The 25,971-nt window shown below is 41.5% G+C and overlaps 1 protein-coding gene across 1 annotated transcript; it reads right to left on the minus strand.

Annotated features, from left to right (window-relative positions):
• Positions 1 to 15,350: 15,350 nt before the first annotated feature.
• Positions 15,351 to 25,964, minus strand: si:ch73-344o19.1 (mucin-1). Its single transcript, XM_017703389.2, has 5 exons — positions 25,665 to 25,964; positions 21,650 to 21,934; positions 17,356 to 17,652; positions 16,613 to 16,779; positions 15,351 to 15,621 (listed from the first exon to the last, which is right to left on the minus strand). The coding sequence occupies exons 1-5, from the start codon at positions 25,729 to 25,731 to the stop codon at positions 15,577 to 15,579; spliced, it is 861 nt and encodes a 286-aa protein (XP_017558878.1). The 5' UTR covers positions 25,732 to 25,964; the 3' UTR covers positions 15,351 to 15,576.
• Positions 25,965 to 25,971: the final 7 nt, after the last annotated feature.

The raw sequence follows: 25,971 nt of genomic DNA on the forward strand, positions 1-25,971 counted from the left end.
CAGCCCCGCCCAGCCCGGACGAGGAGAGGAGAGAGAGGCGGAGCGAGAGCCCCAGGCTGGAGGTCAGGAAATGGCACGTTTACTCCTACAGCAAAAGGTCTGATACAGTTACACACTGTACATCAGGTAGCTCTGACCGCAGGCTTTCAGCTCCTCAAAGAACCTGCAGAAACACCTCCAAAGCTCAGTCTGAGAAGCTGGTTGGATTTTCTGAACTAATCAAACACAGTCAGTGGTGCTGAGGTCTGGACTCTGGGGTGGTCAGTCCACCGTTCAGCTTCTTTTCATGTTGCGGCTTTTTTAAAAAACATCACACCACTTTACCTGAAAATATGAACATGCATCATCTAGAAGATGAAGAATGTTTCAAGCCTTCGTTTCATCAAGCATGTATTTGGTTTCAGAGTCGCTTCAAAAGTGTTTTGCTGCGTCTCTCGGCGACGCTGCTCGCTTATTTCCGGCACCGTGGTCTACACTTACCGGCCACTTTATTAGGTACACCTAGTAAAAGGTTGGACCCCCTTTTGCCTTCAGAACTGCCTTAATTCTTCGTGGCAGACTTTCAACAAGCTGTTGGAAACGTTCCTCAGAGATTTTGTTTGGTTATTTGAGTTCCTGTTGCCTTTCTATGATCTGGAACCAGTCTGCCCATTCTCCTCTGACCTCTCACATCAACAAGGCATTTTTGTCCACACAACTGACCGCTCACTGGATATTTCCTCTTTCTCTGACCGTTCTCTGTAAACCCTAGAGATGGTTGTGTGTGAAAATCCCAGCAGATCAGCAGTTTCTGAAATACTCAGACCAGCCCGTCTGGCACCAACAACCACGCCACGTTCAAAGTCCCTTAAATCCCCTTTCTCCCCCGTTCTGATGCTCGGCCTGCACTTCAGCAAGTTGCCTTGACCACCTCTACATGCCTAAATGCACAAGCCCAACAAGCAGCTGTACCTAATAAAGTGGCCGGTGAGTGTATTTTCACACATGCTCAGACTGAGAAATCTGAAAGAAATCAGAGTGAGAGTTTACAGCACTGAGAAATCTGAGTACTGAGCTAAAATCCAGCCTCTTTATGAGATTTCTAGATCAAAGTGTGGGGTTTGCATGGGTTGGACATTTTCAGTCAACCAATCAGATTGTGTGGTCAGAACTAACTGCAGGGACAGTCTAGTAATTATCTTCTGGTGTCACTTCGCTCTTATTCTTCTCAGCCTGTCCCGTTCAGCCCAGAGGCCCCAGTGGAGAGGAGGAGGAGGAGGAGGCAGCTGGTCTTCATTGATGAACACACACAGATCCCTCAGGAAGCACTGCAGGCCCAGATAAACGATCCAATGACTGAAACCAGGACTTTGGTAAGACAATCTAGACGACAGTACACACATAAAATCTTGGTTCCCCTCAGGTTCTTCATCATGCTCTTAGGGATCTTCTCCTTTAGAGTCTTGGTTCCTCTCAGTGGTTCTTCATCATAGTTTTAAGGACCTTATACTTTAGAGTCTTGGTTCCTCTCGGTGGTTCTTCCTCGTGGTCTTTGAGAGCTTCTCCTTTTGCGGCTTGGTTCCTCTCAGTGGCTCCTTTTCATGTTCTTAGGGAGCTTCTCCTTTTGAGGCTTGTTTCCTCTCATTGGTTCTTCCTTATGATTTTGGAGAAGTCCTCCTTTTAAGTCTTGGTTCCTTTCAGCGGTTCTTTATCATGTTCTTAGAGAGTTTCTGCTTTTGAGTCTTCGTTCCTCTCAGTGGTTCTTCCTCACACTATTTGGGAGCTTCCCCCTTTTAAGTCTTGGTTCCTTTCAGTGGTTCTTCATCACGTTCTTTGGGAAGTTCCCATTGTCAATCTTGGTTCTTCAGAGTGGTTCTTTTTCATGCTGTTTATACTTCTGGAGAGCTGCTGTAGGACAGCGACTCTTGCTTCATACAGAATTGGTCTTAAAGTTGAAACCCTGCAGAACTGCATTTAATGTTGCTGGTTTTCAGTCATAATCTCCTGAATTAAACTGGACTGAACAGAACATTCATTACCAAATGCTGCGTTAGTTGGCAAACTGTCTCTGTCCTGTTTTCTTCTTAGGAGAATATTCTTATCAAACCAGCTTCTGAAGAGAGTGATCCTAAAACCCTCCTCAGTAACCCCTGCATGAGTGAGTAGCCATTTACACATCCATATGGTTTCCATAGAAACCAGAGACCCACAAATACAACCATACAGCTCAGATAACATACTTTCACGAACTCTGAAACACATGATGCACTAAGGCAGCGTTCACATTACAAGTCCTACCACATAATTCAGATTTTTCCCCCAATAAGATCTTCTTGCTTTGATTAGATTAGATTAAGTGACCCTTATTAGTCCCACAGTGGGGAAATTTCACCTCCGCATTTAAACCCATCCGTGAAGTGAAACACCACATACACTCTAGTGAGCACATACACACTAGGGGGCAGTAAGCACACTTGTCTGGAGCGGTGGGCATCCCAATCCGCAGCGCCCGGGGAGCAGTTAGGGCTTAGGTGTCTAGCTCAAGGACACCTCAGCTATGTACTGTCAGCTCTGGGGATCAAATCAGCGACTGTCACAAGGCCGGTTCCCTAACCTCCAGCCCACGACTGCCCCCAAATTACATACAGTAGGCAGACTGGCGACCTGTTCAGGGTGTATCCTGCCTTCCACCCGATGACCGCTGGGATAGGCTCCAGCACCCCCCCGCGACCCTGAGGGAGAAGCGGCTTAGAAAATGGATGGATGGATGGATGGATGGATGGACATACAGTAGTCAGTGCAAAACTCTTGTCTCACCAATAAATGTGTTTCTGCTTGTAGAAACGCTACATAATAGTAGAATAAATCCATATTCTACCATCATGGCCGGGACTCCAAGAGAGCACAACTGGCCTCGCTCTCTCTGGGTGGGTAGGATGGCCCCCCCTCTCCCCCCATCATTCAACATGATGGTAGTCAGTGCAGGCGTCTGTCAGCTGTTGTAACAGATCTGGCAGTTGGCGCTGTCCTCCGAGCGCATTCAGCTGTCCAGTGACGTTCCGTGAGCGGCAGTTCAAAAAGATCCGGTGTAGCTTCACAGGTCTTGGAGGAAGTCTATCCTAGCTTTCATGCTAGTGTTGGTGGTATCGTGTGACTGGGGGAGTCCTAACTAGTGGGTGGAATTGGAGACGACTAAATTGGGGAAAAATCTGAAAGAACAAAATACACATGCAGTAAAAAAAGGACCAATTATTTATTGTTTCCAAAGAAAAAGTAGTTGAGATGTTGTAATGGTGATAGAAGGACAGAGGTTTGGTCCCAGATGTTTCCTCAACGCCTCAGCCACCGCATGGGTTTGTTAAATTCCGTCACCCGCACGACTGATTTAACTTAACGAAACATTGAGTAGCCAGACTAAAATGAGAATGGGTTGCAGTTCATGCGTTTGTGCGAGGTTCAAGCCTGATTTGAGTTCACGCAGCACTTAAAAGAATCACATCTGTGTTCCTTTAGACAAAAATAAAGCTGATTTGTGCTGCTTCAATCTACAGTAGGTTGTTGCTGTGTGTCTCCCAGTTTCCTCTGCTTTGTACACAAACTGAATTCCTCGATACTTCGGTAAAGTTCCTGCGGTCTTCACGCAGGCCTCCCTCCAGAAATCCTGCAACTCTGGAAGCAGGGCGCAGTCATCCACCCCATCCCTCCATCACCACGGCGTGAGGTGCTTAGGGAGGAGGAGGCTGTGCCGGAGAGGGAGAGAGAAAGAGAGGAACTGGAGGAGAGGGAGAGGGAGCAAGAGCTCATCCTCAGGGAGGTCAGTTTATGGTTTTGGAGAGAGCTCACTTCACACAAGGACATGATGATTAATATGGCAAACTCAAGAATTCCCATATGGTATGTGTTGAATATATCGATGAAATACATTTCAAATACATTGCCGTCTATGCCAAAATATATTCCAAACACTAAAATGTATTTCAGAATACAGTGCCAAATATATTCAAATAAAAATACACTGATCAGGCATAACATTATGACCTGAGTGGATCAGACGCAGCACCTCAGTGTGACTGCTGGACTCAGAATAGTCCACCAACCAAAAATATCCAGCCAACAGCGTCCTGTGGGCAGCGTCCTGTGACCGCTGATGAAGGACTAGAGGATGACCAACGCAAACTGTGCAGCAGCAGATGAGCTGTCGTCTCTGACTTTACACCTACGGGGTGGACGATGAGTGTAGAAACAAGGAGGTACTCATAATGTTATGCCTGATCCGTGTATTTTCCAAACACTAAATGTACACTATATTTCCAAAAGTCTTCGCTCGTCTGGCTTCACACACATATGAAATTGAGCGACACCCCGTTCTTAATCCATAGGGTTTAATATGATGTCGGCTCACCCTTTGCAGCTAAAGCAGCTTCAACTCTTCTGGGAATGCTTTCCACAAGGGTTAGGAGTGTGTTTATGGGAATTTTTGACCGTTCTTCCAGAAGCGCATTTGTGAGGTCAGACACTGATGTTGGAAGAGAAGGCCTGGCTCACAGTCTCCACTCTAATTCATCCCAAAGGTGTTCGGGTTGAGGTCAGGACTCTGTGCAGGCCAGTCAAGTTCTTCCACACCAAACTGGCTCATCCATGTCTTTATGGACCTGCTTTGTGCGCTGGTGTGCAGTCATGTTGGAACAGGAAGGGGCCGTCCCCAAACTGTTCCCACAAAGTTGGGAGCATGAAATTGTCCAAAATCTCTTGGTGCTGAAGCATTAAGAGTTCCTTTCACTGGAACTAAGGGGCCGAGCCCAACACCTAAAAAACAACCCCACACCATGATCCCCCCTCCACCAAACTTCACACTTGGCACAATGCAGTCAGACAAGTACCGTCTCCTGGCAACCGCCAAACCCAGACTCGTCCATCGGATTGCCAGGAGGAGAAGCATGATTGGTCACTCCAGAGAACTCGTCTCCACTGCTCTAGAGTCCAGTGGCGGCGCTTTACACCACTGCACTCCACGCTTTGCATTAAGCTTGGTGATGTAAGGCTTGGATGCAGCTGCTCGGCCATGGAAACCCATTCCATGAAGCTCTCTACGCTGTTCTTGAGCTGATCTGAAGGCCACATGAAGTTTGGAGGTCCCATTCTTTCACTAATCACTGTAGAAGCAGTCTGCAGGCCTGGGTGCTTGGTTTTATACACTTGTGGCCATGGAAGTGATTGGAACTCCTGGATTCAATGATTTGGATGGGTGAGTGAATACTTTTGGAAGTATAGTGTATTTCAGAGTATATTTAAGTAAATATATATTGACCAAATATATTTTAAAATACATTTATATATTAAATGAACCTTTAATATCACAAAAGCAAGTGCTGTAGGTGCTGAAACACTGTGAACGTCCAGTTTGCTGATTTGATGTCTTGTTTACTTGAAGTACATTTTGTGATGCAGTGTAACTGAATGAATACAGGTACATCATTTTGTATTATAAATACATATTCCCAATACTTGCATCCCCCTATATCCCAGCCCTGCTTGCTATTTGTACAAAATAGTAAATTTAGTGGGGTCTGATGCTAGACCTGATAATCCTGTTGTTTGTCCTTACCTGTACAGGTGCCCAGAGAGATGGTGGAATTGGGCATCTCCCAGTACGACACTCCAGGTCAGATATTTCCAGTAATGCTGTGAATGAGCCTCATTCACCAACTGTTCTTCAGAAGAAATTTCTTCTTAAAACTCAGTTTTTTTACGTAGACATTCACCAGTGTTTTTATTTATCTGGGATTTGTTCTTCAGTAAGAACAGAATCTACACGCACTCAAGAGCACGAAGGTGTGAACAATGCCGTGGTTTAAGAACACGTCATGAATCTGACGTCGACTTTTCTTAGGACCTTTCTCAAGAACCCGTTTAAGGAAAAAACTTGGGAACGTATTGGTGAATGAGGCCCAAAGAGTTTTGTTATGAAGTTCTAGTTCTTCATGCTCCGCTGCATTTCCAGTGTCCTCTCTGGTGATTTTGGAGACGACCGACAGAGAAGTGTCACCACTGGAGACTCCAGAGATACGACGGTGAGAGACGAGAAAGACTGAGACAAAAGAAACGCATTACCACTAGTAAAATACTGTACTATACTAGTTTTGTGGGCCAATTTTGACTTAGAGTGCGCAAAATAATAGCAGTCTAACATCACTAATGTGTTTAATTACTGATTTTGGCAGAAAAGATGATACAACATGGGACAAAATTCATGACTAGGTGGATCTAGGTCATCTGAAGGCAATTGTCTATGCTGTGAAGATACGAGATGTGCAGCACCTGAAACTACGGATACTGGAAGCCTGTGCTGGCATTAAAACCAACCACACCATTGTTTTTCATGTGAAATTCCCAATAAGTTTGATGTGTCACACGACCCTCTTCCCATTGAAAAAACTAAAGTTGGATCCAAAATGGCCAACTTCAAAATGGCTGCCATGGTCACCACCCATCTTGGAAAGTTTCCCCTCCCATAAACTAATGTGCCACAAACAGGAAGTTAATATCACCAACCATTCCCATTTTATTTGGGTGTATACATATAAATGGCCCACCCTGTAGATGTTATCTTACTGCAGATGCTGGATCAGTTATTCTAGATGTTATCTTACTCCAGATGCTGGATCAGTTATTCTAGATGTTATCTTACTCCAGATGCTGAATCAGTTATTCTAGATGTTATCTTACTCCAGATGCTGGATCAGTTATCCTAGATGTTATCTTACTCCAGATGCTGGATCAGTTATTCTAGATGTTATCTTACTCCAGATGCTGGATCAGTTACTCTAGATGTTATCTTACTGCAGATGCTGGATCAGTTATTCTAGATGTTATCTTACTCCAGATGCTGGATCAGTTATTCTAGATGTTATCTTACTCCAGATGCTGGATCAGTTATTCTAGATGTTATCTTACTCCAGATGCTGGATCAGTTATTCTAGATGTTATCTTACTCCAGATGCTGGATCAGTTATTCTAGATGTTATCTTACTCCAGATGCTGGATCAGTTATTCTAGATGTTATCTTACTCCAGATGCTGGATCAGTTATTCTAGGTGTTATCTTACTGCAGATGCTAGATCAGTTACTCTAGATGTTATCTTACTCCAGATGTTGGATCAGTTATTCTAGATGTTATCTTACTCCAGGTGCTGGATCAGTTATTCTAGATGTTATCTTACTCCAGGTGCTGGATCAGTTATTCTAGATGTTATCTTACTTCAGATGCTGGATCAGTTATTCTAGATGTTATCTTACTCCAGATGCTGGATCAGTTATTCTAGATGTTATCTTACTCCAGATGTTGGATCAGTTATTCTAGATGTTATCTTACTCCAGGTGCTGGATCAGTTATTCTAGATGTTATCTTACTCCAGATGCTGGATCAGTTATTCTAGATGTTATCTTACTCCAGATGCTGGATCAGTTATTCTAGATGTTATCTTACTGCAGATGCTAGATCAGTTATTCCAGATGCTCGCTTATTCCAGATGTTAGTTTGTGGAGTATAAGTGTCCATTACTTGTTAGTGAGATGAAGTGTAAAACTAAAGTGCAGACTTGTTCATTACACTTGGGGGGAGCAGGCAGATCACAGAGTGGAGTCAGCTGTTCTGTAGAATTTCTCCAACTTCATGTGTATTTCTATGTTTGTAGGTCACCTGTTCTCATGCCTGTTCGTGGTTTGGAGATTATTCAGGAGAGGGTTCCAGAACTGGAGGAAGTTGCTCAGGACTTTGAGGATCGAGTGAGGTAATATGAACTAAAATATTTAAAAATTTGAGCATAAACTTGCAGATGCCTTACTTACAGATGCGTTACAAGAGCGAAGGACACTGATATTAATGTGTTCTTCGGTCTTGATTCTACAGTAAGCTCGCACTCCGTAGCTGTAGGCATTCCTGGTTTCTTTAGCAAAAAAAACAATTTACAGTTTAGAAATCAGTTTTCAAAGTTGTTGCAGAACTGTTGCTCAGGCCTTTGGGTAAGCATGAAGGGGTAAAGACCAGCCCCTCAGTTCTCAACTCAGTCCTTAAAAACCCACAAACAACATGTTATCTTTGCAAACTTTTTATCTGAATTATGTCCTTCTTCTTCTTCTTTTGTCTGTCAACTGGTCCCAGGGTTTTGCAACCTCCTAGCAACTCCTTAGTAACCAACTCTTATTCTGTAGCAACTGCCTAGCAACACCTTAGCAACCACATAGCAACACCTTAGCAACCACCTAGCAACAACTTAGCAACCACCAAGCAACACCTTAGCGACCTCCCTGGTACACCTTGACAACTGCCCAGCAACACCTAAGCAACCACATAGCAGCACCTTAGCAACCACCCAGTACAGCTTTGCAATCAGCTAGCAACACCTTAGCAAGCGCCTAGCAGCACCTTAGCGTCCACCTAGCAACAACTTAGCAACCACCTGATATACCTTGACAGCCGTCTACCAACACCTTTGCAACCTCCTAGCATCACCATAGCAACCACCTGGAACACCACTTCAGCTACCTAGCAACACCCTAGGGATCGTTTAAAATACCATCGTACCTGCCTGGCAACGCCTTAGCAACCACTCTCAAATCACTTAAGCTGCACAGTCACTCTACATTTTCTTCAGGAAAATCTCCTTTTTAGTTTTAAATATCAGTCAACTCTGGTTTCCAGTGTGTTCTCATATAAAATGACCTGCCGTGGTGGACCGCTCTCTAAACTCGCCTTCCTGTTTCAGGCAGCTAGCCGCTGTGGAAGAGCAAGAAGTGACATTTCACTCTTTACTGCCCCCTGTGGTCAACCGCAGAACTGTTGCCCAGGCTTTTTGGAGGCTGCTAGGTAAAACTGCCAGACCGGTCTGTCCATCCTGCACATACATTTCACTGATTAACTAGTTTAATCACCTTAAACTTCAGACTTATTATTCAGTTATTATGAATTATCCAGTTTTATAAATGATTTAATATTTACTATATAGTATTCGGTGATAACAATAAAGTATTCAGTAAATACTATGTGTTTTTTACTATCAACTAGACACAATTCAGTAACTACTATGAATTATTCAATGCATAAAATGATTTAATAATTACTATAAACATATTCTGTTACTATTATTAATTGTTCAGTAACTTAAACGATACAGTAATTACTCTCAAATTATTCACTAACTAAAATTACTCAGTAAAAGTATTCAGTAACTACTCTTAATTACTCAGTAACTACAATTATTTAGTAAGTACTCTAAAATTGTTCAATTCATATAAAAATATTTGGTAACTAAAATGAGTCAGTAATTACTGCACAATTATTCAGTCACTATGCATGATTCACTAAGTACTGTGTATTATTCAGAATCTACTATAAAATTCATTAAAAATGATGATTAAATAACAAATTATTCAGTAACTATATTGTTTAGTAGCTAAAAAAGTTTTCAATAAATACAATAGATTGTTACAGTAATAGTAAAAGTAACAGCTATATGTGATTCAGTAACTGCTATGAATAATTTACTAACAGCTAAAATGATTTAGTAACTATTGTGACTTATTAAGTAAATAAATTATTCAGGAAATACTCTGAATTATGTTATAACTTCTACAAATTGAATTATAACAAACTTCAGTAACTATTATAAATATATTATAAATTATAAAAGAACTTATAAAATGCCCAGTGAGGGATTTTACAGTTTTCCTCCTGTTCACCTGCCGCAGTTTGATGTGAGGACTTGTCGTTGTGTTAACAGAGCAGATTGACCTGAAGGTGGTCACTGTGCGACAGGGCGAGCCGTACGGTGACATCATCATCACACAGGTGCAGCGGATGGAGGGACAGGTGGAGTGATTTTATTTTTATTTGCCGATGGAAAGGACGCCGTTCTAAAATGACTGTTAAATGTTTGTTGAGGTTTATAAAAACTGATCAAGCTTATATTCAAAAGTGACAAATGTTTCCGAAAATATTTCCGACTGCGTTGAATTTCCATGTGTGCAGTTAACCTGCTGTATCAAAGTCAGGAATTTAGATATTTTATACACTGGAAACTGAATTGAATGAATAATTCTGCACTTATTTATCGTTTCGAAGTGGACTTGCATAATATGAACTTATTCAGCTAAAAGTTTTATTACTTTTTTTTTTATGTTCCTTGTTGAAACTGTGAAATATCATTATTATTGTTGAATTCTTAAATGTAATATTTTTGAAAATATTTGTAACATTATTATTATTGTTGGAAAATGTAACGCAATATTAATTTATTTATGATGATGTTGATGTTCTGAGACGTGCCCTAAGCTGTACGGCTCGACACTTTTACAGTTCTCTTGTATTTTTGACGCCGTTTCAAGTTTTACGCGGTAAGGTTAGACTTAGATTTACATTGTTTTAACTAATGCTTGCGGGAAAAAAAAACAGCATACCTTGGTGATATTATTGATATCAGATTTGTATTTGTAAATAAAATGATTATGCTTTTTTACATGTAAATGGGAACAGAAAACTATGTAATCAAACTCTGCTATTTAGTTTAATATCTCAATATTCTTTTAAACCATTTAAACCTTTTTAATGTTTCCAGTTTCCCTCTGTCCAGAAAACGTGGAGGATGAGGGGCCTTTTTTCACACTTATGGTGAAACATTCACCGCCCTGTGCAAAAGTCAGAGACCACCCTTCAGTTATTTAATTTCCTGTTTACTGAGGAACTCACATATGAGAAAATCCACTTGAATAACGAGCGATAGTTTAAAAAAAAAAAACAGAAAAACGTTAAGAGCTATTGTGACGTCTCCTGCCGAGGACGCCTCCTCCACCTGTTCCTTTTTCCTCCCAAGATCACTTGGATCCTTGAATGGTCCAGAGGACTCCAACTCCCATGAATCTGTGGGAGACCGCGTGACTCTTATTCCATCGCCATCATCCAGTGAACATTCATTTCAGGGTTCAGCGTCACCAGAATTCTCAACTGTCACGCCTGTTTTTCATGACACTCCATTAGTCAGTTAATATAGAAAGCTCAGGCTTTAGCTTAGAACTTTGCGAGGCGCTGACAACACCTTTCGTTTCGTACTGAGCGTCTTTGCTTCTGTGAGGTCTTTGAGTTCTATGACCTGTTTTCCGCATTTCTGACCTGCCCTTTTTGGTTTGTTTGCTGGACGTTGTCTGAGATTTTGGTTTTTGAACTTGGACTGGTTTCTGGCTACGCTCTGGATTTCCCATTTGTTTTGGTTCTCTTGCTCTCTGGTTCTGACCCTAGCCTGTTCTCACTATGTCCACTGTACCTTCACCAAAACCTCAAGCAACCTTCAGCCTTGTCCTATTATCTGCGAGCGTCTGATTGGTGTTGACATCATAACAGCTACAGAGAAATCCAGATAATCAGATAAACATCACGTAAAGCTTTCATCTCTGAGGGAGAGGAGAAGATGAAGCTGCTTCAGATCTGAAAACATCCACAGGTGTTTCTGTCCTTCCTTCCACTGTGAGAAGACCACTCAGCACTGTGGGTCTGAAAGGATGTGCAGCTGATCAAGAAGAACCTCGCTGAGAAAAGGAGACGGACACATCAAACAAAGAAGCTGAATTGATGGACTGACCGCCCCAGAGTCCAGACCTCAACACCACTGAATGGGTTTGATTAGTTCAGAAAATCATCAAGCAGCTTCTAAGACTGAACTTTGGAGGCGTGTCTGCAGGTTCTTTGAGGGACTGAAAGTGAGTCTCCTGAAAAGAACGGAAGCTGGAATAAGAGAAAACAGTGAGTCACTAGATGTTCTCCTAATTTCCAGACACTGAAAAACGAATATCTTGTACTTCATGGCTGTTTCGACTGGAAATATCTGGAAGGGTCTCTGGCTTCTGTTTTCAGCAAGTGAAATAACAAAACTTTTTAAAACATTATTGCACAAGGAATTCGTTTTATTACAAACGGTTGCTTTACAATCCACACTCACCCATCAGTAAAGTGATATAATACAGGATTTTTACAGCAGAACAGGTTTGGCACAGCAGTACAGTAGGCACTATGTTTACCACAGATCCTAAAGAATTAAATACAGTACATTACATTTCAAATACAAATTCTTACTTCAAAGTCAATTTATTTACCCTAAACGCTGATTCAAGAATAAACAGTCACGCACTTTAAAACGTAAGTCTGCTCTAATGGACCTCCTGTCACCTGATGATAGGACTAAATATTATTACATATCTTAGAAAAAGCAACTGTATTAAAATACCTACTAGAAAATACACATAAGTACAGATCCTTCCGACACTCTAGAAGAATGTAATTCCAGCAGTGCTCTTTCTCCATTACTACAACCTCGTTACCAAAAGAATTTGGGACGCTGTGCAAAATGTATATAAAAACAAAAATGCAATAATGTGCAAATGATTTAAACCCTGTATTTCATTAAATATAGAACAAAAACAACAAATCACATGTTGAAACTGAGAAATTGTTTTGTTTTTTTGAAAAATATTTGCCCATTTTGAATTTGATGCCAACAACACGTTCCAAAAAAGTTGGGACGGGGACGTGTTTACCACTGAGTTTCATCACCTCTTCGTTTAACAAACTCTATAAGCGTTTAGGAACTGAGGAGACACTGCTGAAGTTTTAAAAGTGAAATTTTTCTGTTCTTGTCTGAAACAAGATTTCAGCCGATCAACAGTTCGTGGTCTCCTTTATCATATTTTTCATTTCATAATGCACCAAATGTTTCAGTGGGTGGCAGGTCTGGACTGCAGGCAGGTCAGTTTAGCACCTGGACTCTTAATACAGAGCCATGTTGCTGTAATACATGCAGAATGTGGTTTGGCATCGTCTTGCTGAACTGATCCATGCCCTCCCTGAAAAAGACGTCGTCTGGATGGCACCATATGTTATCAAAACGTATATATCATTCAGCTTTAATGGCGCCTTCACAGATCACCCCTGCCATGTGCACTAATGCTTTTGAACTGTGCATTGATGACAAGCTGAGTGGTCTTTAGCCCGGAGGACACAGTGTCCATGATCTCCAAAAAGAATTTCAAACGTTGGATCACAGGACACGTTTCCACTTCCCCTCAAACCATTTTAAATGAGCTCAGGCCCAGAGAAGGCGGCAGTGTTTCAGCTAGCATATACTGGTTTTCAGCCTTGTCCCTTACATACAGAGATTTCTCCAGATTCTCGGAATCTTTTATTGTTATTTTGCACCGTAGACGATGAAAAGCAAAAGTTTTTTGCTGTTCTATGTTGAGAAACGTTTTCCTTGAATTGTTGCAGTATTTGATGGTGCAGTCTTTCACAGAGTAGTGACCCCTCCTCATCTTTACTTCTGAAAGACTCCGCCTCTCTGAGATGCTCTTTTTATACTCAACCATGTTACTGACCTGTTGCCAATCAACCACCAAGTGTTTTTTTTTTTTAGCATTGCACAACTTTACCTGCCTTTTGTTGCCCCCAACCCAACTTTTTTGATGGCACCAAATTCAAAACGGCCATATATGTTTAAAAAAAAAAAACAATAAAAATTTCTCAATTTCAACATTTGATGTGATGCCTTTGCACTATTTTCATGGAAATATATCATTTTGATTTGCACATCATTGGATTTTGTATTTAGTTACATCTTGCAGAGCATCCCAACTTTCTTCTAAATGGGCTTGTACAATATAAACACTACACTGTACAAAACATATTCAGCTAATTAAAGCATTTTCTACTAATGAAAATGTTAAAGACCAGATACCGCAGTGGTATCATAGTTAACCACTCTGGTTGATCTCGTTTAATGTGTCTGAGAAGGCAAGGAAAAGAATTTCGCCCATTCTTTGACTCCACTTACCTTAACACGGCCCTGCGTTCATTCATTTTCTATTTTGTATGTCATGTATTTGGTATTCATGTTTACTTTAAAGGGCCCGTCAAATTCTCCTCACACTTTGGAAATAAAAGAGTTGTAAACACTGACGAAGTACCATTCGGCCTCCAATCCATACAGTCCATATATGGAAACTAAGCTGCAAAGACAGCCCCTTTCGAATTAATTGTTTTTTGTGACTTCAGCAAAAACAATACATTTACACGTATTTGCCCATTCCGCCTCCAGCAATGTAGCCCTGCCCACTTGCTATTCTACATGATTACAGTGTCTGAGGCCTGAGACACTGTTTTGCCACACTTCTTTTTGAGAAGATTCTGGTCTAAAATATCTTCTTTATTTGAACCCTCCTGTCATGTTGCGGGTCAAGTTGACCCGTTTGAAAGTTTAAAAATACGGGAAAAATATTTGAAAGACTTTTTGGTGCATGAACCCTTTTCTAATGGCTCGTTTAGTGTGATTTGAATTGAACTAGTGTGATTTGACCCAGAACAGAAGAGATGTTTGTTTGCATTAGTCAACATGTCCTTGTGACAGAAAATATGTCAAAAATGTGAAAAAATCTAAATGAGAATTCATAAAATAAAAGTGTTGAATGTTTGGTTTTTGCTGATGTACAGAAAAACAATTTGAAAATGATTTCTGAATATAAAAAAAAATAGTAACTATCATCTGTGATGGATGAAAAAAACTTGATTACACTAAACATTAATTATACTAATTTTAATCGAGCTAAAGACAATGTTTATGGTTGGTTAGTGTAGTAGGTAACTGCCTTCTATGCTGTGGACTGGGGTTCAATCCCCCACCTGGGTAAACACCCTACACTATACCAATAAGAGTCCTTGGGCAAGACTCCTAACACTACCTTGGCCTACCTGTGTAAAACAATCAAATTTTAAGTCGCTCTGGATAAGAGCGTCAGCCAAATGCTGTAAATGTAAACATATTTTTAACTGGTTAAACATACATCAGGTCAATTTGAGCAGGGCACGGTATTACATTATATACGCTGCCTGACGTCGATAGTTTTGAGATAAAATTTTGGCCTTAAGCGTATTTATAAAACCAATTTCTGGTGGAGGGATACATGTAGGGTGTTCTAAGGCAAAGCAGTCCTCAAAGAACGTCTATTTTTTTCCGATTTATCACTATTTTACCATCTTCAACCTTCCATATAAAAGCTCAGAAGACGTGTAGCTTGGTGGTTCTGGATAGTAAATAAAATGTCTATATTAGTGTTGTAGTCATGGTGACGTCTGGTTCCTATAAGCTTCTCTATATAGACCATTTCCATTTAAAGCACTCTGACTTTGCTTGCATCTCAATGACTCGATATATGTGGATTTCTGTCCGTTCTCATTAGATTCATATTAGTCCTGTACTAGTTTTTTTGGCAACTGAGGTCATTTAACAGCCTGTTGAATTCTAAGGGCGTTTTTGGTACATAAACCCAAACAAATGTCATAAATGAACCTCTGGAAACTGTGTATTATATGGGATTTGATCACAAAACAACATCATATGGCTCACAAATGTAGGACCTACTTTTTAAATCGAAAGCCTCTCGGGAAATCCACCAAACAATTCTGCCCGTTTTGGGCACTGCCCGGTTTGGTTCTTAGGACCATTGGCAGTAGTTTCAGAAGCCTGAGGGTCTTCAGTTAAAACAGTGGCCCTGAGTTCCATCTTAATACGAGTAGCTCGACAATGGAGTGTCCTCCAGGAGGTCATCCTGTCAGAAAGTAAATCAAAGACACGAGTCAAACATGCCATGAAGTCTTCTTTGCTACTTAATCCCTAAGATCGTGTTTAGTGTTAAAAGGTTCATATTATATAATCATTTTTCTAAGTGTTTTAATATATATATATAAAAACAAAATGGCAGAAATGCCCTGTTTCTAATTAACTGAATTCACAAAACTAGAGAATTAACATATTTCCACCTGGTCAGCCTACAGTAGTTTAGCCCCGCCCATTAAAACTGAAGTTATAAAGAGTATTTCAGCCTGTACTGTTAAAGTCACGAGTGCAAGCACTGACTTGTAGAGTAAAATTCATTACACTCAACCCTTTATGATTTCAGGGATTTCAGGGTGGTTGGTTAGTGTAGTGGGTAACACCTCTGCCTTCTACACTGTAGCCTGGGGTTCAATCCACCACCTGGGCAAGCTCCCTACACTATACCAATAAGAGTCCTTGGGCAAGACTCCTAACACCGCCGTGGCCTACCTATGTAAAATGATCAAATTGTAAGTCGCTCTGGACAAGAGCGTCAACCAAATGCCGTAAATGTAAAATATGTGTTGGTAATTTTTAGCTAATTTTCATTTAAAGCTGCAGTAAGTTTTGGGGATTTGGAGACCTCTCTGGTGGAAGTGTGTAACATGTGCAATTACACTATGTAATGTCGGTTGTATCTATGCAGATACAGCCAACCTCTCTTATGGGTTAGGACTTCAGGAGCTGCACAGAAGGCCTTGGTAGATTACCTACCAATATAACTGGGAAGTGTTGGAGAAATCAACCAATTCTGTCATGCATGACACCATTAAAAATCACAAAATATCAGTAATAGTCTACAGGGGACACTTTATTCCAGCAGTTCTCTCCACTGTAGTGGTGGATTCAGTAGTGCAGCCTCTGTATACCATCTAATATGTATATCTATGGTTTTATCCCGGAGAAGGAAAAGACTAATAATGGTGAAACTAGCGGGGGCTCACCATGGGCAGGTCCTGCAGCCGGTGGAACTCTGGATGCTCACTTTGCTGGCGAAACCTGAGGAAGAGCATCACGGAGACCAAAGCAGTGCTGACGACGAAGATGGAGACCAGCGCAGCGAGCAGGGGGTCCCACGGAGAGGCGTGAGGCACTTTGGCTGAATCTGAGTCTTTGAGATATAAAACACAGCAGGAGTGTAATGCAAATACAGAGACTGGGCGTGGAAATGACTCAGGAAGCGTGTAAATCTCTGAAAAGTCACTCACAGTGGAGAAATTCCGTGGTGCACATTCTAGACTTTCATTTGGCTACTGTCGGAACAAAACCTCGTATCTCCGTTTTTTCAGTTTTTTACATCATTAAAAAAATGACTTGTAAAAATGTCTGGCCTAGTTGACTTCCATTAAAAGTAAAATATGTTTTTTTTCCCTCTCCTGTAAAGTTTTAGATACAAGGTTTTGTTCTGACTACAGCGGTTTGTGTTTATAAATAGAGGAGGAAATATTTATTGTGATCTGCATTTCTGATGATAGACTGAACAGTAGGGTACATACCAAGCCGGGTCAGCAGCCACAGGTGATGTATAAGCTTCTGTTATCTGTTAACTACAGTAGCCTTTTGGCTTCAGAGCTAAAAGAAACCAAATTCAGACCCCCAGCATCTCTCGGTGATCAACTACATTTGGGTTAAGGGGACAAGAAGGTATAAATTAGATGTTCTAGATGAACCTTCACAATCCACACACCTTCATCTCCAACATCTAGTTCAGACGGTCCATCCTGGTGCGGGTTCTCCACAGGAACAGGTCCAGTGGGCTGGGTTTTGTCCAACAGGGCAGTCCAAGTGGAAGCGGGACTGGAAGAAGGAACTGAAGAATCCATCGGAATCGTCTCAGAGGCGCTGATGGTGGACTGATGAGACGTTTGATGCTCTTCACCAAGACTGGTAAATGCTGCAGTAGAGGCAGTTAAAGTCATCATGGATCCTGGAGTGATGGTGGTGCTCCTCAACGAGGTGAGAGCTGGACTGGTATCTGAGGAAGCTAGAAGAAGTGAGGAAAAGGCAGAAGAAGAGTTGGAAAGTCTGAAAGGGACTATAAGGAGAGGGAAACTACGAGAAAGAAGAGGCAGGCGAAGAAGAAGAAGGAGGAAGAGAAGCTGTTCACTGAGTGCAGTTTGGTCAAATTATGTGTAGAACCTTTTTGAAAACCAGTGGTGGACAGTAACTGAGTAACTGAGTAAATGTAATTAGTTTCTGTACTTTAGTATTTTTTGGTGTATCTGTACTGAAGTTTCTCCGTTACTGGGCGACTTTTTCCTTTCACTCCACCACATTTCAGAGTCTAATATCCGACTTTTCCCTCCTACATTTTGAGAAATCTGTCGTTCCTTTTGGTTTCTGTGTGTATAAAAACGTAACATGTCAAAACGAAAGAAGCGCAAAGCCAGAGCACCAATCAGGGCCCAGCGGTCACTTTGTTTAGAGCTGGTTTTGACCTGTTGGTCATACCGACCCAGTGCAGCACGCGGTTCAACGTCAGCGCAGCAGCGTAAAACTTTGGGAGAGTCTGTTCAACATAAATGATGAACTAACCTAACTTTGTGTAAATAGAGCACAATATAGAAATATGTCCACATATGCAGTCGAGACTGACGCGGCTTTTTTCTGAATTTCTACAAACACCATTTCATTTTATAGTAAATGAGTTTGGGCTGGTTTATGTTTATGAACAGACGCCTACAGATCAACATAGTAAAGGAGCTCATCTGTGATCCTGAGTTTAAAGCCAGTTTTTATTCAACTTAAACTTGGAACTAAGTTGTAAATAAATCTGAAACTGAAACTTTGCTTGTGTGTAAAAAGTGATTTCAGAGCCACTCGGTTCTCCCTGATGGAAACTGTTTACCTTCAGTGTTTTGTGCTTCTGATCATTTTAATAGACGTCAGCGTCACTAATTAATGACGTTCTATTAAAAGACTGGTTTACCAAGAGAGACGCTGGAGGACTTTCACCTGAAATGAGTTCATGAAGCCAGTCTGGTTATAAAAATGATAACAGGACATCAGAGCCAGAATTACTCTTTTAGTACTTTTACTTTATACTTAAGTACATTTGAAGGTAAATACTTTAGTACTTTTACTCAAGTGGAGGTCTAAAGGGAGGAACTTCTACTTTTACTGAGTAATACTTTACCTTGGGCGTCTCGACTTTAACTCAAGTACAGGGTTTGTGCACTTCGTCTACTACTGTTGAAAAAGGTTCTATATAGCACCAAAAAGGGTTCTTCTATTGTAACAAACCTGACAGTGTATTCTTTTAAATACGCAGTCTCAACCAATCAGATTTTAGATCTGGAACTATCTGTTTTTTTAGTAAAACTTATTTAAAAATAAGATAATTCACAATTATTATTTTTTTCCAAACTATTCGAAGCACATCCCACATAGCAAGAGTACAGGGGGCCACTGTAGGCCCACTGATGGCAAAGCTGGCGGCCCACTGGCTTTTTGCTCAGCCGTTTCCAGGCGGCCCACTAGTGGTCAAGCAGCGTGTTAGACATAATGGCACTTATCAGCACTTGTTTTCCACTTACAGTCCAGTTTACTTACTTTCTCCTCCATTTCTTTTTTCATTATCCTTTGCAAATGAATTTAGTAAATAATTTTAACAGTAATATCATAAATAAAGTTATATTATTATTATTATATTATATTATTCAGGTTGTACAGTTGTAACCAATCAGAAACAGCATTTTTAACGATTTCACTTAATATTAGGCCAAGTTATTCATTTTTTTCTCTCAATTCCTCGTAATAATTGGCTTAGTTTTTTAGTTATTTTTCAAAATAAAAGACCGTGAATTTAAACTCTGAGGAATATAAAAACTAGTTCAACTTTGTATGCAGGATGGTAATCTGGGTGGTCCAGGGGGTTGGGGGAGGTTTGGAGGTGTGGGCCTGCAGGGTCTTAGTCACCGGGGTTTAAGTGACCCTTATTAGTCCCACAGTGGGGAAATTCCACCTCCACATTTAACCCATCCATGCAGTGAAACACCACATACACACTAGTGAGCACACACACACTAGGGGGCAGTGAGCACGCTTACCCAGAGTGGTGGGCAGCCCAATCCGCAGCGCCCGGGGAGCAGTTGGGGGTTAGGTGTCTTGCTCAAGGACACCTCAGCCATGTACTGTCAGCTCTGGTGATCGAACCTGCAACCGGTCACAAGGCCGGTTCCCTAACCTCCAGCCCACGACTGCCCCTTGTCGGGTGCCGACATTATCAAGCCAGTGGACTGATATATGCTTGTTATCTGATCTATGAATAATCAGTGAGGTAAACAAGTATTCAATGAATTTGCATATGTGTTTGTATTTGTGTGTTTATTTGAATGACCCTGTCCGTCCCTATTACAACGCAAGATGATTCAAAGCGAGGGCATCATGAACGGCCCCAACATGACCCAGAGTAAACCAACAGCGAGGCACATTTAGCCTCACTAAATATAGCCATGTCTCCAGTACACCGATCGCATGAATACGTCAGTATTTACAAACTGCTGCCAAAACCTAGTCATGTTCCTGGACGCCACCTCCTCGTATGACTGTTGCTGATGACTAGCAGCGCCATAAACGACACTGGATTCTCATCAGAATGGTCAAAACTCCAAGAAACCGCTCTGCGTGGGACAGCCTGTTCTTCGACGTGTCAGACATTTGATTTAAGAGATCAACTTACTCTGGAAGACCTGCTCAGGAAGTTTAAAGGAGCAGAACTCATATCTCCCCATAGTCCCAAACCATAGTGGACAAATGAGACATTATATTAATTTTACTGCATTTATAACTCTATGAAAATAAATACATATTTCTCCAAAATGTTAATTTAGGTTTTTTTCAGTCCCAATTTCAGCATTTTATACTATGTTTAAGTATACACATCAGGAATGGCATATTTACTAGGCCTGTATGGTCAAAAGTATTGGACACTGCACCTAATTACTGAGTTCAGGTTGTAACCATTGCAACCCATTGTGTATAAGATCAAGCATACGTACGCAATCTCCACAAACACTGGTATAATGGATAGTATTGAAGAGCTCAGTGACTTTAAACATGGCACTGTCATAGGATGCCATCTTTGCCTTGCTAGATCTGCCCCAGTCAACTGTAAGTCCTATTATCTTTAATTGGTGTTATCTAGAAGAGGCAGAGAATGGGGCCTGAAATCTCCTATCCTCTGTTACATCACTCACTACAGAATTCCAAACTGCCTCTGGAAGCAGCATCATTTGGAAGAGGAGGAATAATGATCTGTGGCTGTTTTTCAGAGTTTGGGCTCTATTGTTCCCGTAAAGGGTAATGTTAATGTTACGAAATACAAAAACAACTTTGTGGCAGCAGTTTGTTGAAGACCCTTTCCTGTTTCAGCATGACTGAGCCCCCGTGAACAAAGTGAGTTCTATAAACACATTGTTTGACGAGTTTGATGTGGAGGAACCCCATTGGCCTGCATAGAACCCCCACCTTAGGGATGAATTGGAACATCGCCTTCTCGTCCAAAACCAGTGCCTGACCTCACAAAAGGTCAGTCCAAAATCTTGTCGAAAGCTTCCTAGAAAGGTGGAGGCAGTTACAGCTGCCAAGTGGGGCCAAGCTCATACACAACTGGTGTAACAGTCAGGTGTCCACATACTTTTGGCCATATAGTGTATGTATGTATGTATGTGAAAAGTATCAGATATTGGCCCACAGTTTCAATTAGTGGTGTTCTTGACTATATAACCTTGACTTTACTGTTTCCCCAGAGCGGTTAGCAAATGTGACAGCTAGTAACAAGAACTATAATCGTACCATTAGCAACACTTTGGACTCCAACCAACACCATTAAATTTAGCCCGCTGGACCAAACCTGACCCACAGTCATCCTGAAATAGACGCCTGAAGCGTGCTGCAAGCCATTTGTTGATTTCCTCAAGATGTTCACCATGATTCATGAGAAAAGGATGTTTTTATGCTCATTTTTCTTTAGTTTTCACCTTGTGCTGTCTCTGTGCTGCGTCCTGGCGCAGGTGTTTGAGTGTTGGCTGGAGGAGGTGAGCTGACCGTCATGACCGCAGTGTGCATGCTGGGTTCTGATGGAGGAGAGAAGGCCGTGGCTGCAGTGCGTGAAGTCTCATTGTGAGGGGGAAACACGCTCATGTGGGTGGAATCAGGCTGGGGCTCCATGACGTTACTCCCTGGGGTCACATGAAGGGCAACGGAGATGACCTCATTTGGGGTCAAACCAGGCGTCAGTGCTGGGGAGGAGGCAGTGGACTCACCTAAACGACAGAGGGCGGAAAAAAAAAGCAGTGGATGTCATCTAAACCGTAGTTTACAGAACTAAGCTATAAAATAACATCATATAATGATATATCATAATCTTAACCCCTCAAAGTAAACGTGAATCAGAAATCATGGTGCATTTACCTTCCTAACCACAGTGTATTTATTTCTGAGTGAGACACAGGATCAGGGAGGGTCTCTGAGCTAGCTGAGGCTTTCCTCTCTATGATAAGTGGGGGTGGTGGGAGGGGAGGTCAATATACCATTGGTTAATATTACGCACGTCACATATGGTTGACATATGACGTCATTACATTTAGATGGAAGATGAGAGGAAAACAAGACTCAAATTATAATAAATTATAAATAATCAATGTAATAAAATAATATATTTCCCCCCATAATCCACAGACAACAAGGAGACTGTTGCCTTTCTGTGTGTGAAGTGGTGCGTTGAGCTGCTAGTGAGCAACGAGGGGCGAAAGAGGACGGCTGAGGACCGCCGGTGTGAAAAACAATTCACATCCCTGCCAAAGACGGCCAACATAAAACAGAACTGCCGCCTATTTCATATCACACAGTCCTGTACAACTGACACAGTAAACAAACAGTTTATTAATGAATTAAAACTAATAATAAATTAAAACAATTAATAAATCAAAACATCAACACTGTTAAAGACAAAAATGCATATTGCAAAAACTGAGGGACGTCCAGAGCAGAACGGATCTTTTTTATATTTATTTATTTTCTCTTATTTTATTTTTAATAGTTTTGTATCATTACTTTTTAATTTGTGTTATTGTATTATTACCTTATTAATCTCTTATCTTTTGATCTTTATTTCTCATCATTTAAATCTCAAGTTCTACTTTTATCTGTTTTTATCTTTTATTCACTCCTATTTTAAAATTTCTTTTAATTGAAAATGATTAAATATAGTCATTATTTTCTTGTCATGTCAATCCCTGTTTGAGTAAATGCTCGGCTACATTGAAAATGAGGGTTGCCTTCAATGTACTTCTGACTCAAAATAAAGGTTGATTGATTGATTGATTGATTGATTGATTAGTTTCATGGTACTTGCTGAAATGAATGACTGATTAATGAATAATGACGACTGCGGTTTTATATGATAGTAATAATATGCCCCCAGTGTTCCTCCTAATCCTTCAATTGTACTTATAGTGAAAGTGAAAAATATGTAGTTATGGTAAAAAAACAAAAAATCAATGTACACAATTTCCCCCTCACTCCAAATGTAGTTGTAAGTGTCTGAGGTTTTGCACTGGAACGACAAGGCTAACGTAGCTATATGTAATAGACGTGTATTAGCAGTTCGCATTTTGCAAACTGCAGGGCTAAATCATCACAAACGTGCCTCAGAGTTGTTGAATAATCTCAAAAAGACTCGTTTGTGTGGTTTCTGATGCTGTATGTGCGCAAAATTGGACAAAAATGGTGACAAAATTCAAGCTTGATTCAAGGCTGCTACAGAAATCCTTACAGGACAATCTGCTCCCTCAGCAGCACCACCAGGCAGTTATTTCCAGAATATCCAAGACCAGGTTTCTCTCTCTGAATGGGGAGGGATTGAAATGCCCAAAACTGAAGGTTAAATTAACTTAAAAAAAACTTGAAATCACTCATAAAATCTGACAAAAACCTCATTAGTAGTTTGTAGCATTTGGCTAAGTAACGCACAAATAAACGAGGGGGGACTTTTCCCGCTAGCGCCTCAATATCATCGACCCTTCTCCACTCATGGCATAGCCAGCAAGCTAACCGGCTCTTTTAACGTTTATTTCTTCAAACAGACGCCACATTGAGTGTTACAAGCTTTCCCATTCGTATTTTAACGAGTTACCAGCCTTTATAACATCTCTGATGCTACTCGTTTTTAGCTATGCTAATGCACTTTTGTCCATTTTATAGATAAACGCATGTCCTAACGAAGTCTAACTGAGGTTTCTGTACAACTGGACATGGTTTGAGGTGAGTGTGATGTTTTCGTTTGGCAGTTTGAATGACGCTAATTCCTGGACTGTACAAATCTATTGTGCGTTAGCGACATTAGCCTTGTTAGCCTCAATGCTAAAACTAAAGAAGCACCAAATGTCCATTTGGGGTAAGGGAAAACTATAAATTTGATTTTCAGCCAGTTTTTTAAATCAGTTTTCAGCATTTCAGACCAGTGTTTGGCTCTGAATCTGCTAGCGGTCAGTACAAAGCAGCTGTGAACTTAATCTGCTTTAGGAGTGAAAAGCAGTAAACAAGCCAGACGCATCCAAAATGAGGAAATTATGGATGCAGGTCTCCTGAGATGTCTACAAAAACACGAAAATAAAAGAAGACCAAGGACACGGAGGATGAATATTCAGAGCTGAGCTACGTTCGTTAACACCAGATGAAGTGCACAGCATGAATTTTAAATCAAGTCCCAAGATGAAGTTCTCACTTTGAGGAGCTCATTAGCAGATTCTGAGGAAAATCCTAAGCAAAGGAGGAGCGTCTCAGTCTCCAGCAGACTTGGTGAGGATGTGAAACAAAGGAGTTTGGCGTCAGGCCTTTGTTTGTGCAGCCGTCCACTTCATTAAAAACACTGCCTTGTTTCTACACTCGTTGGGGCAGTCGTGGGCTGGAGGTTAGGGAACCAGCCTCATGGCTGGAAGGTCGCCAGTTCGATCCCCAGAGCCGACAGCACGTGACTGCGGTGTCCTTGAGCAAGACGCCTAACCCCCAACTGCTCCCTGGGCGCAGCGGATTGGGCTGCCCACCGCTCCGGGCAAGTGTGCTCACTAGTGTGTATGTGGTGTTTCACTTCACGGATGGGTTAAATGTGGAGGTGGGACTAATAAGTGTCTCTTAATATTAAAAGTTGTCCATTTTATCAGCTCCAATGACCAGATAGGAGCACTTTGTAGTTCTACAGTTACAGACTGTGATTGTACTTCGTCAACCCCCTTCCACCCTGTCCTCAACAGCCAGGACCCCCACAGAACCTCCACACAGCAGGTATTAAGTTTTTAAACACCTCAGTGGACTTAGAATAGTCCACCAAACAAAAACACCCAGCCAACAGCGTCCTGTGCCCACTGATGAAGGTCTAGAGGACGACCAACACAAACTGTGCAGCAGCGGACGAGCTGTCGTCTCTGAGTTTACATCTACAAGGTGGACCGACCAGGTAAGAGTGTCTAACAGAGTGGACAGTGGACAGCGAGTGGACGCGGTGTTTACAAACTCTGCTGTGTCTGATCCACTTGCACCAGCGCAACACACACTAACACACCACCACCACCAGGTCAGAGTCAGTGTAGTGCTGAGAAGGAGAATGACCCACCACTCAAATAGTACCTGCTCTGTGGGGGTCCTGACCATTGTCTGTAAACAACTGAGGTCCAGGTCTTAAAATTTCACAGAGCGCTTAATTAATTCATTAATGGTATATGCCAAGGGGTATACAAGTAAATCAGAAGCCCCACCCTAATTAGGCAGTGTCAGGTAAATTAGCATATATTCAAATTCATATCTGTTGCTGTTGAATATTCAGAGTTTGAATGCATATTGACTCAGCCAGTAAACCTCAATGGCTGCTAAACCTATTGACTCGTAGTGTTTGTTTACTACACACCATCATCTGGCAGACTTTTAAGGGCTGAAGTTTAGTAAAATAAAAAAAATACAGATTTACAGAAAAACCGTACCATGCAGGAGGATGTTTACCTTTCAGCTCAGATGTGGTGGTGAGCAGCAGGGTGGTCCACATTATAACAGCCGCGCCAGTCTCCATTTTCTGCTGTCTGGAGTCTGCTGGCCTTTCACTTGATGGCGAATATCATGTCTAAAAATATCCTCAGGGGCTGGGCTGCGCTGAGAGAGGACTGGCCAGGCCTGCAGGCAGGAGATCCCGGGCTGTGTTCACTCGGCACACGGTTCCGATTCCTTCCTCAGGTCCGTTATCTGCCGCTGATCGGCTCTGAATGTGTTCATTCTCTGCCGTGCCTTCATTGGTTGCTATGGTGATGACGCA

This window comes from Pygocentrus nattereri, chromosome 2 (assembly GCF_015220715.1).
Source record: "Pygocentrus nattereri isolate fPygNat1 chromosome 2, fPygNat1.pri, whole genome shotgun sequence".
NCBI classification, from domain to species: domain Eukaryota; kingdom Metazoa; phylum Chordata; class Actinopteri; order Characiformes; family Serrasalmidae; genus Pygocentrus; species Pygocentrus nattereri.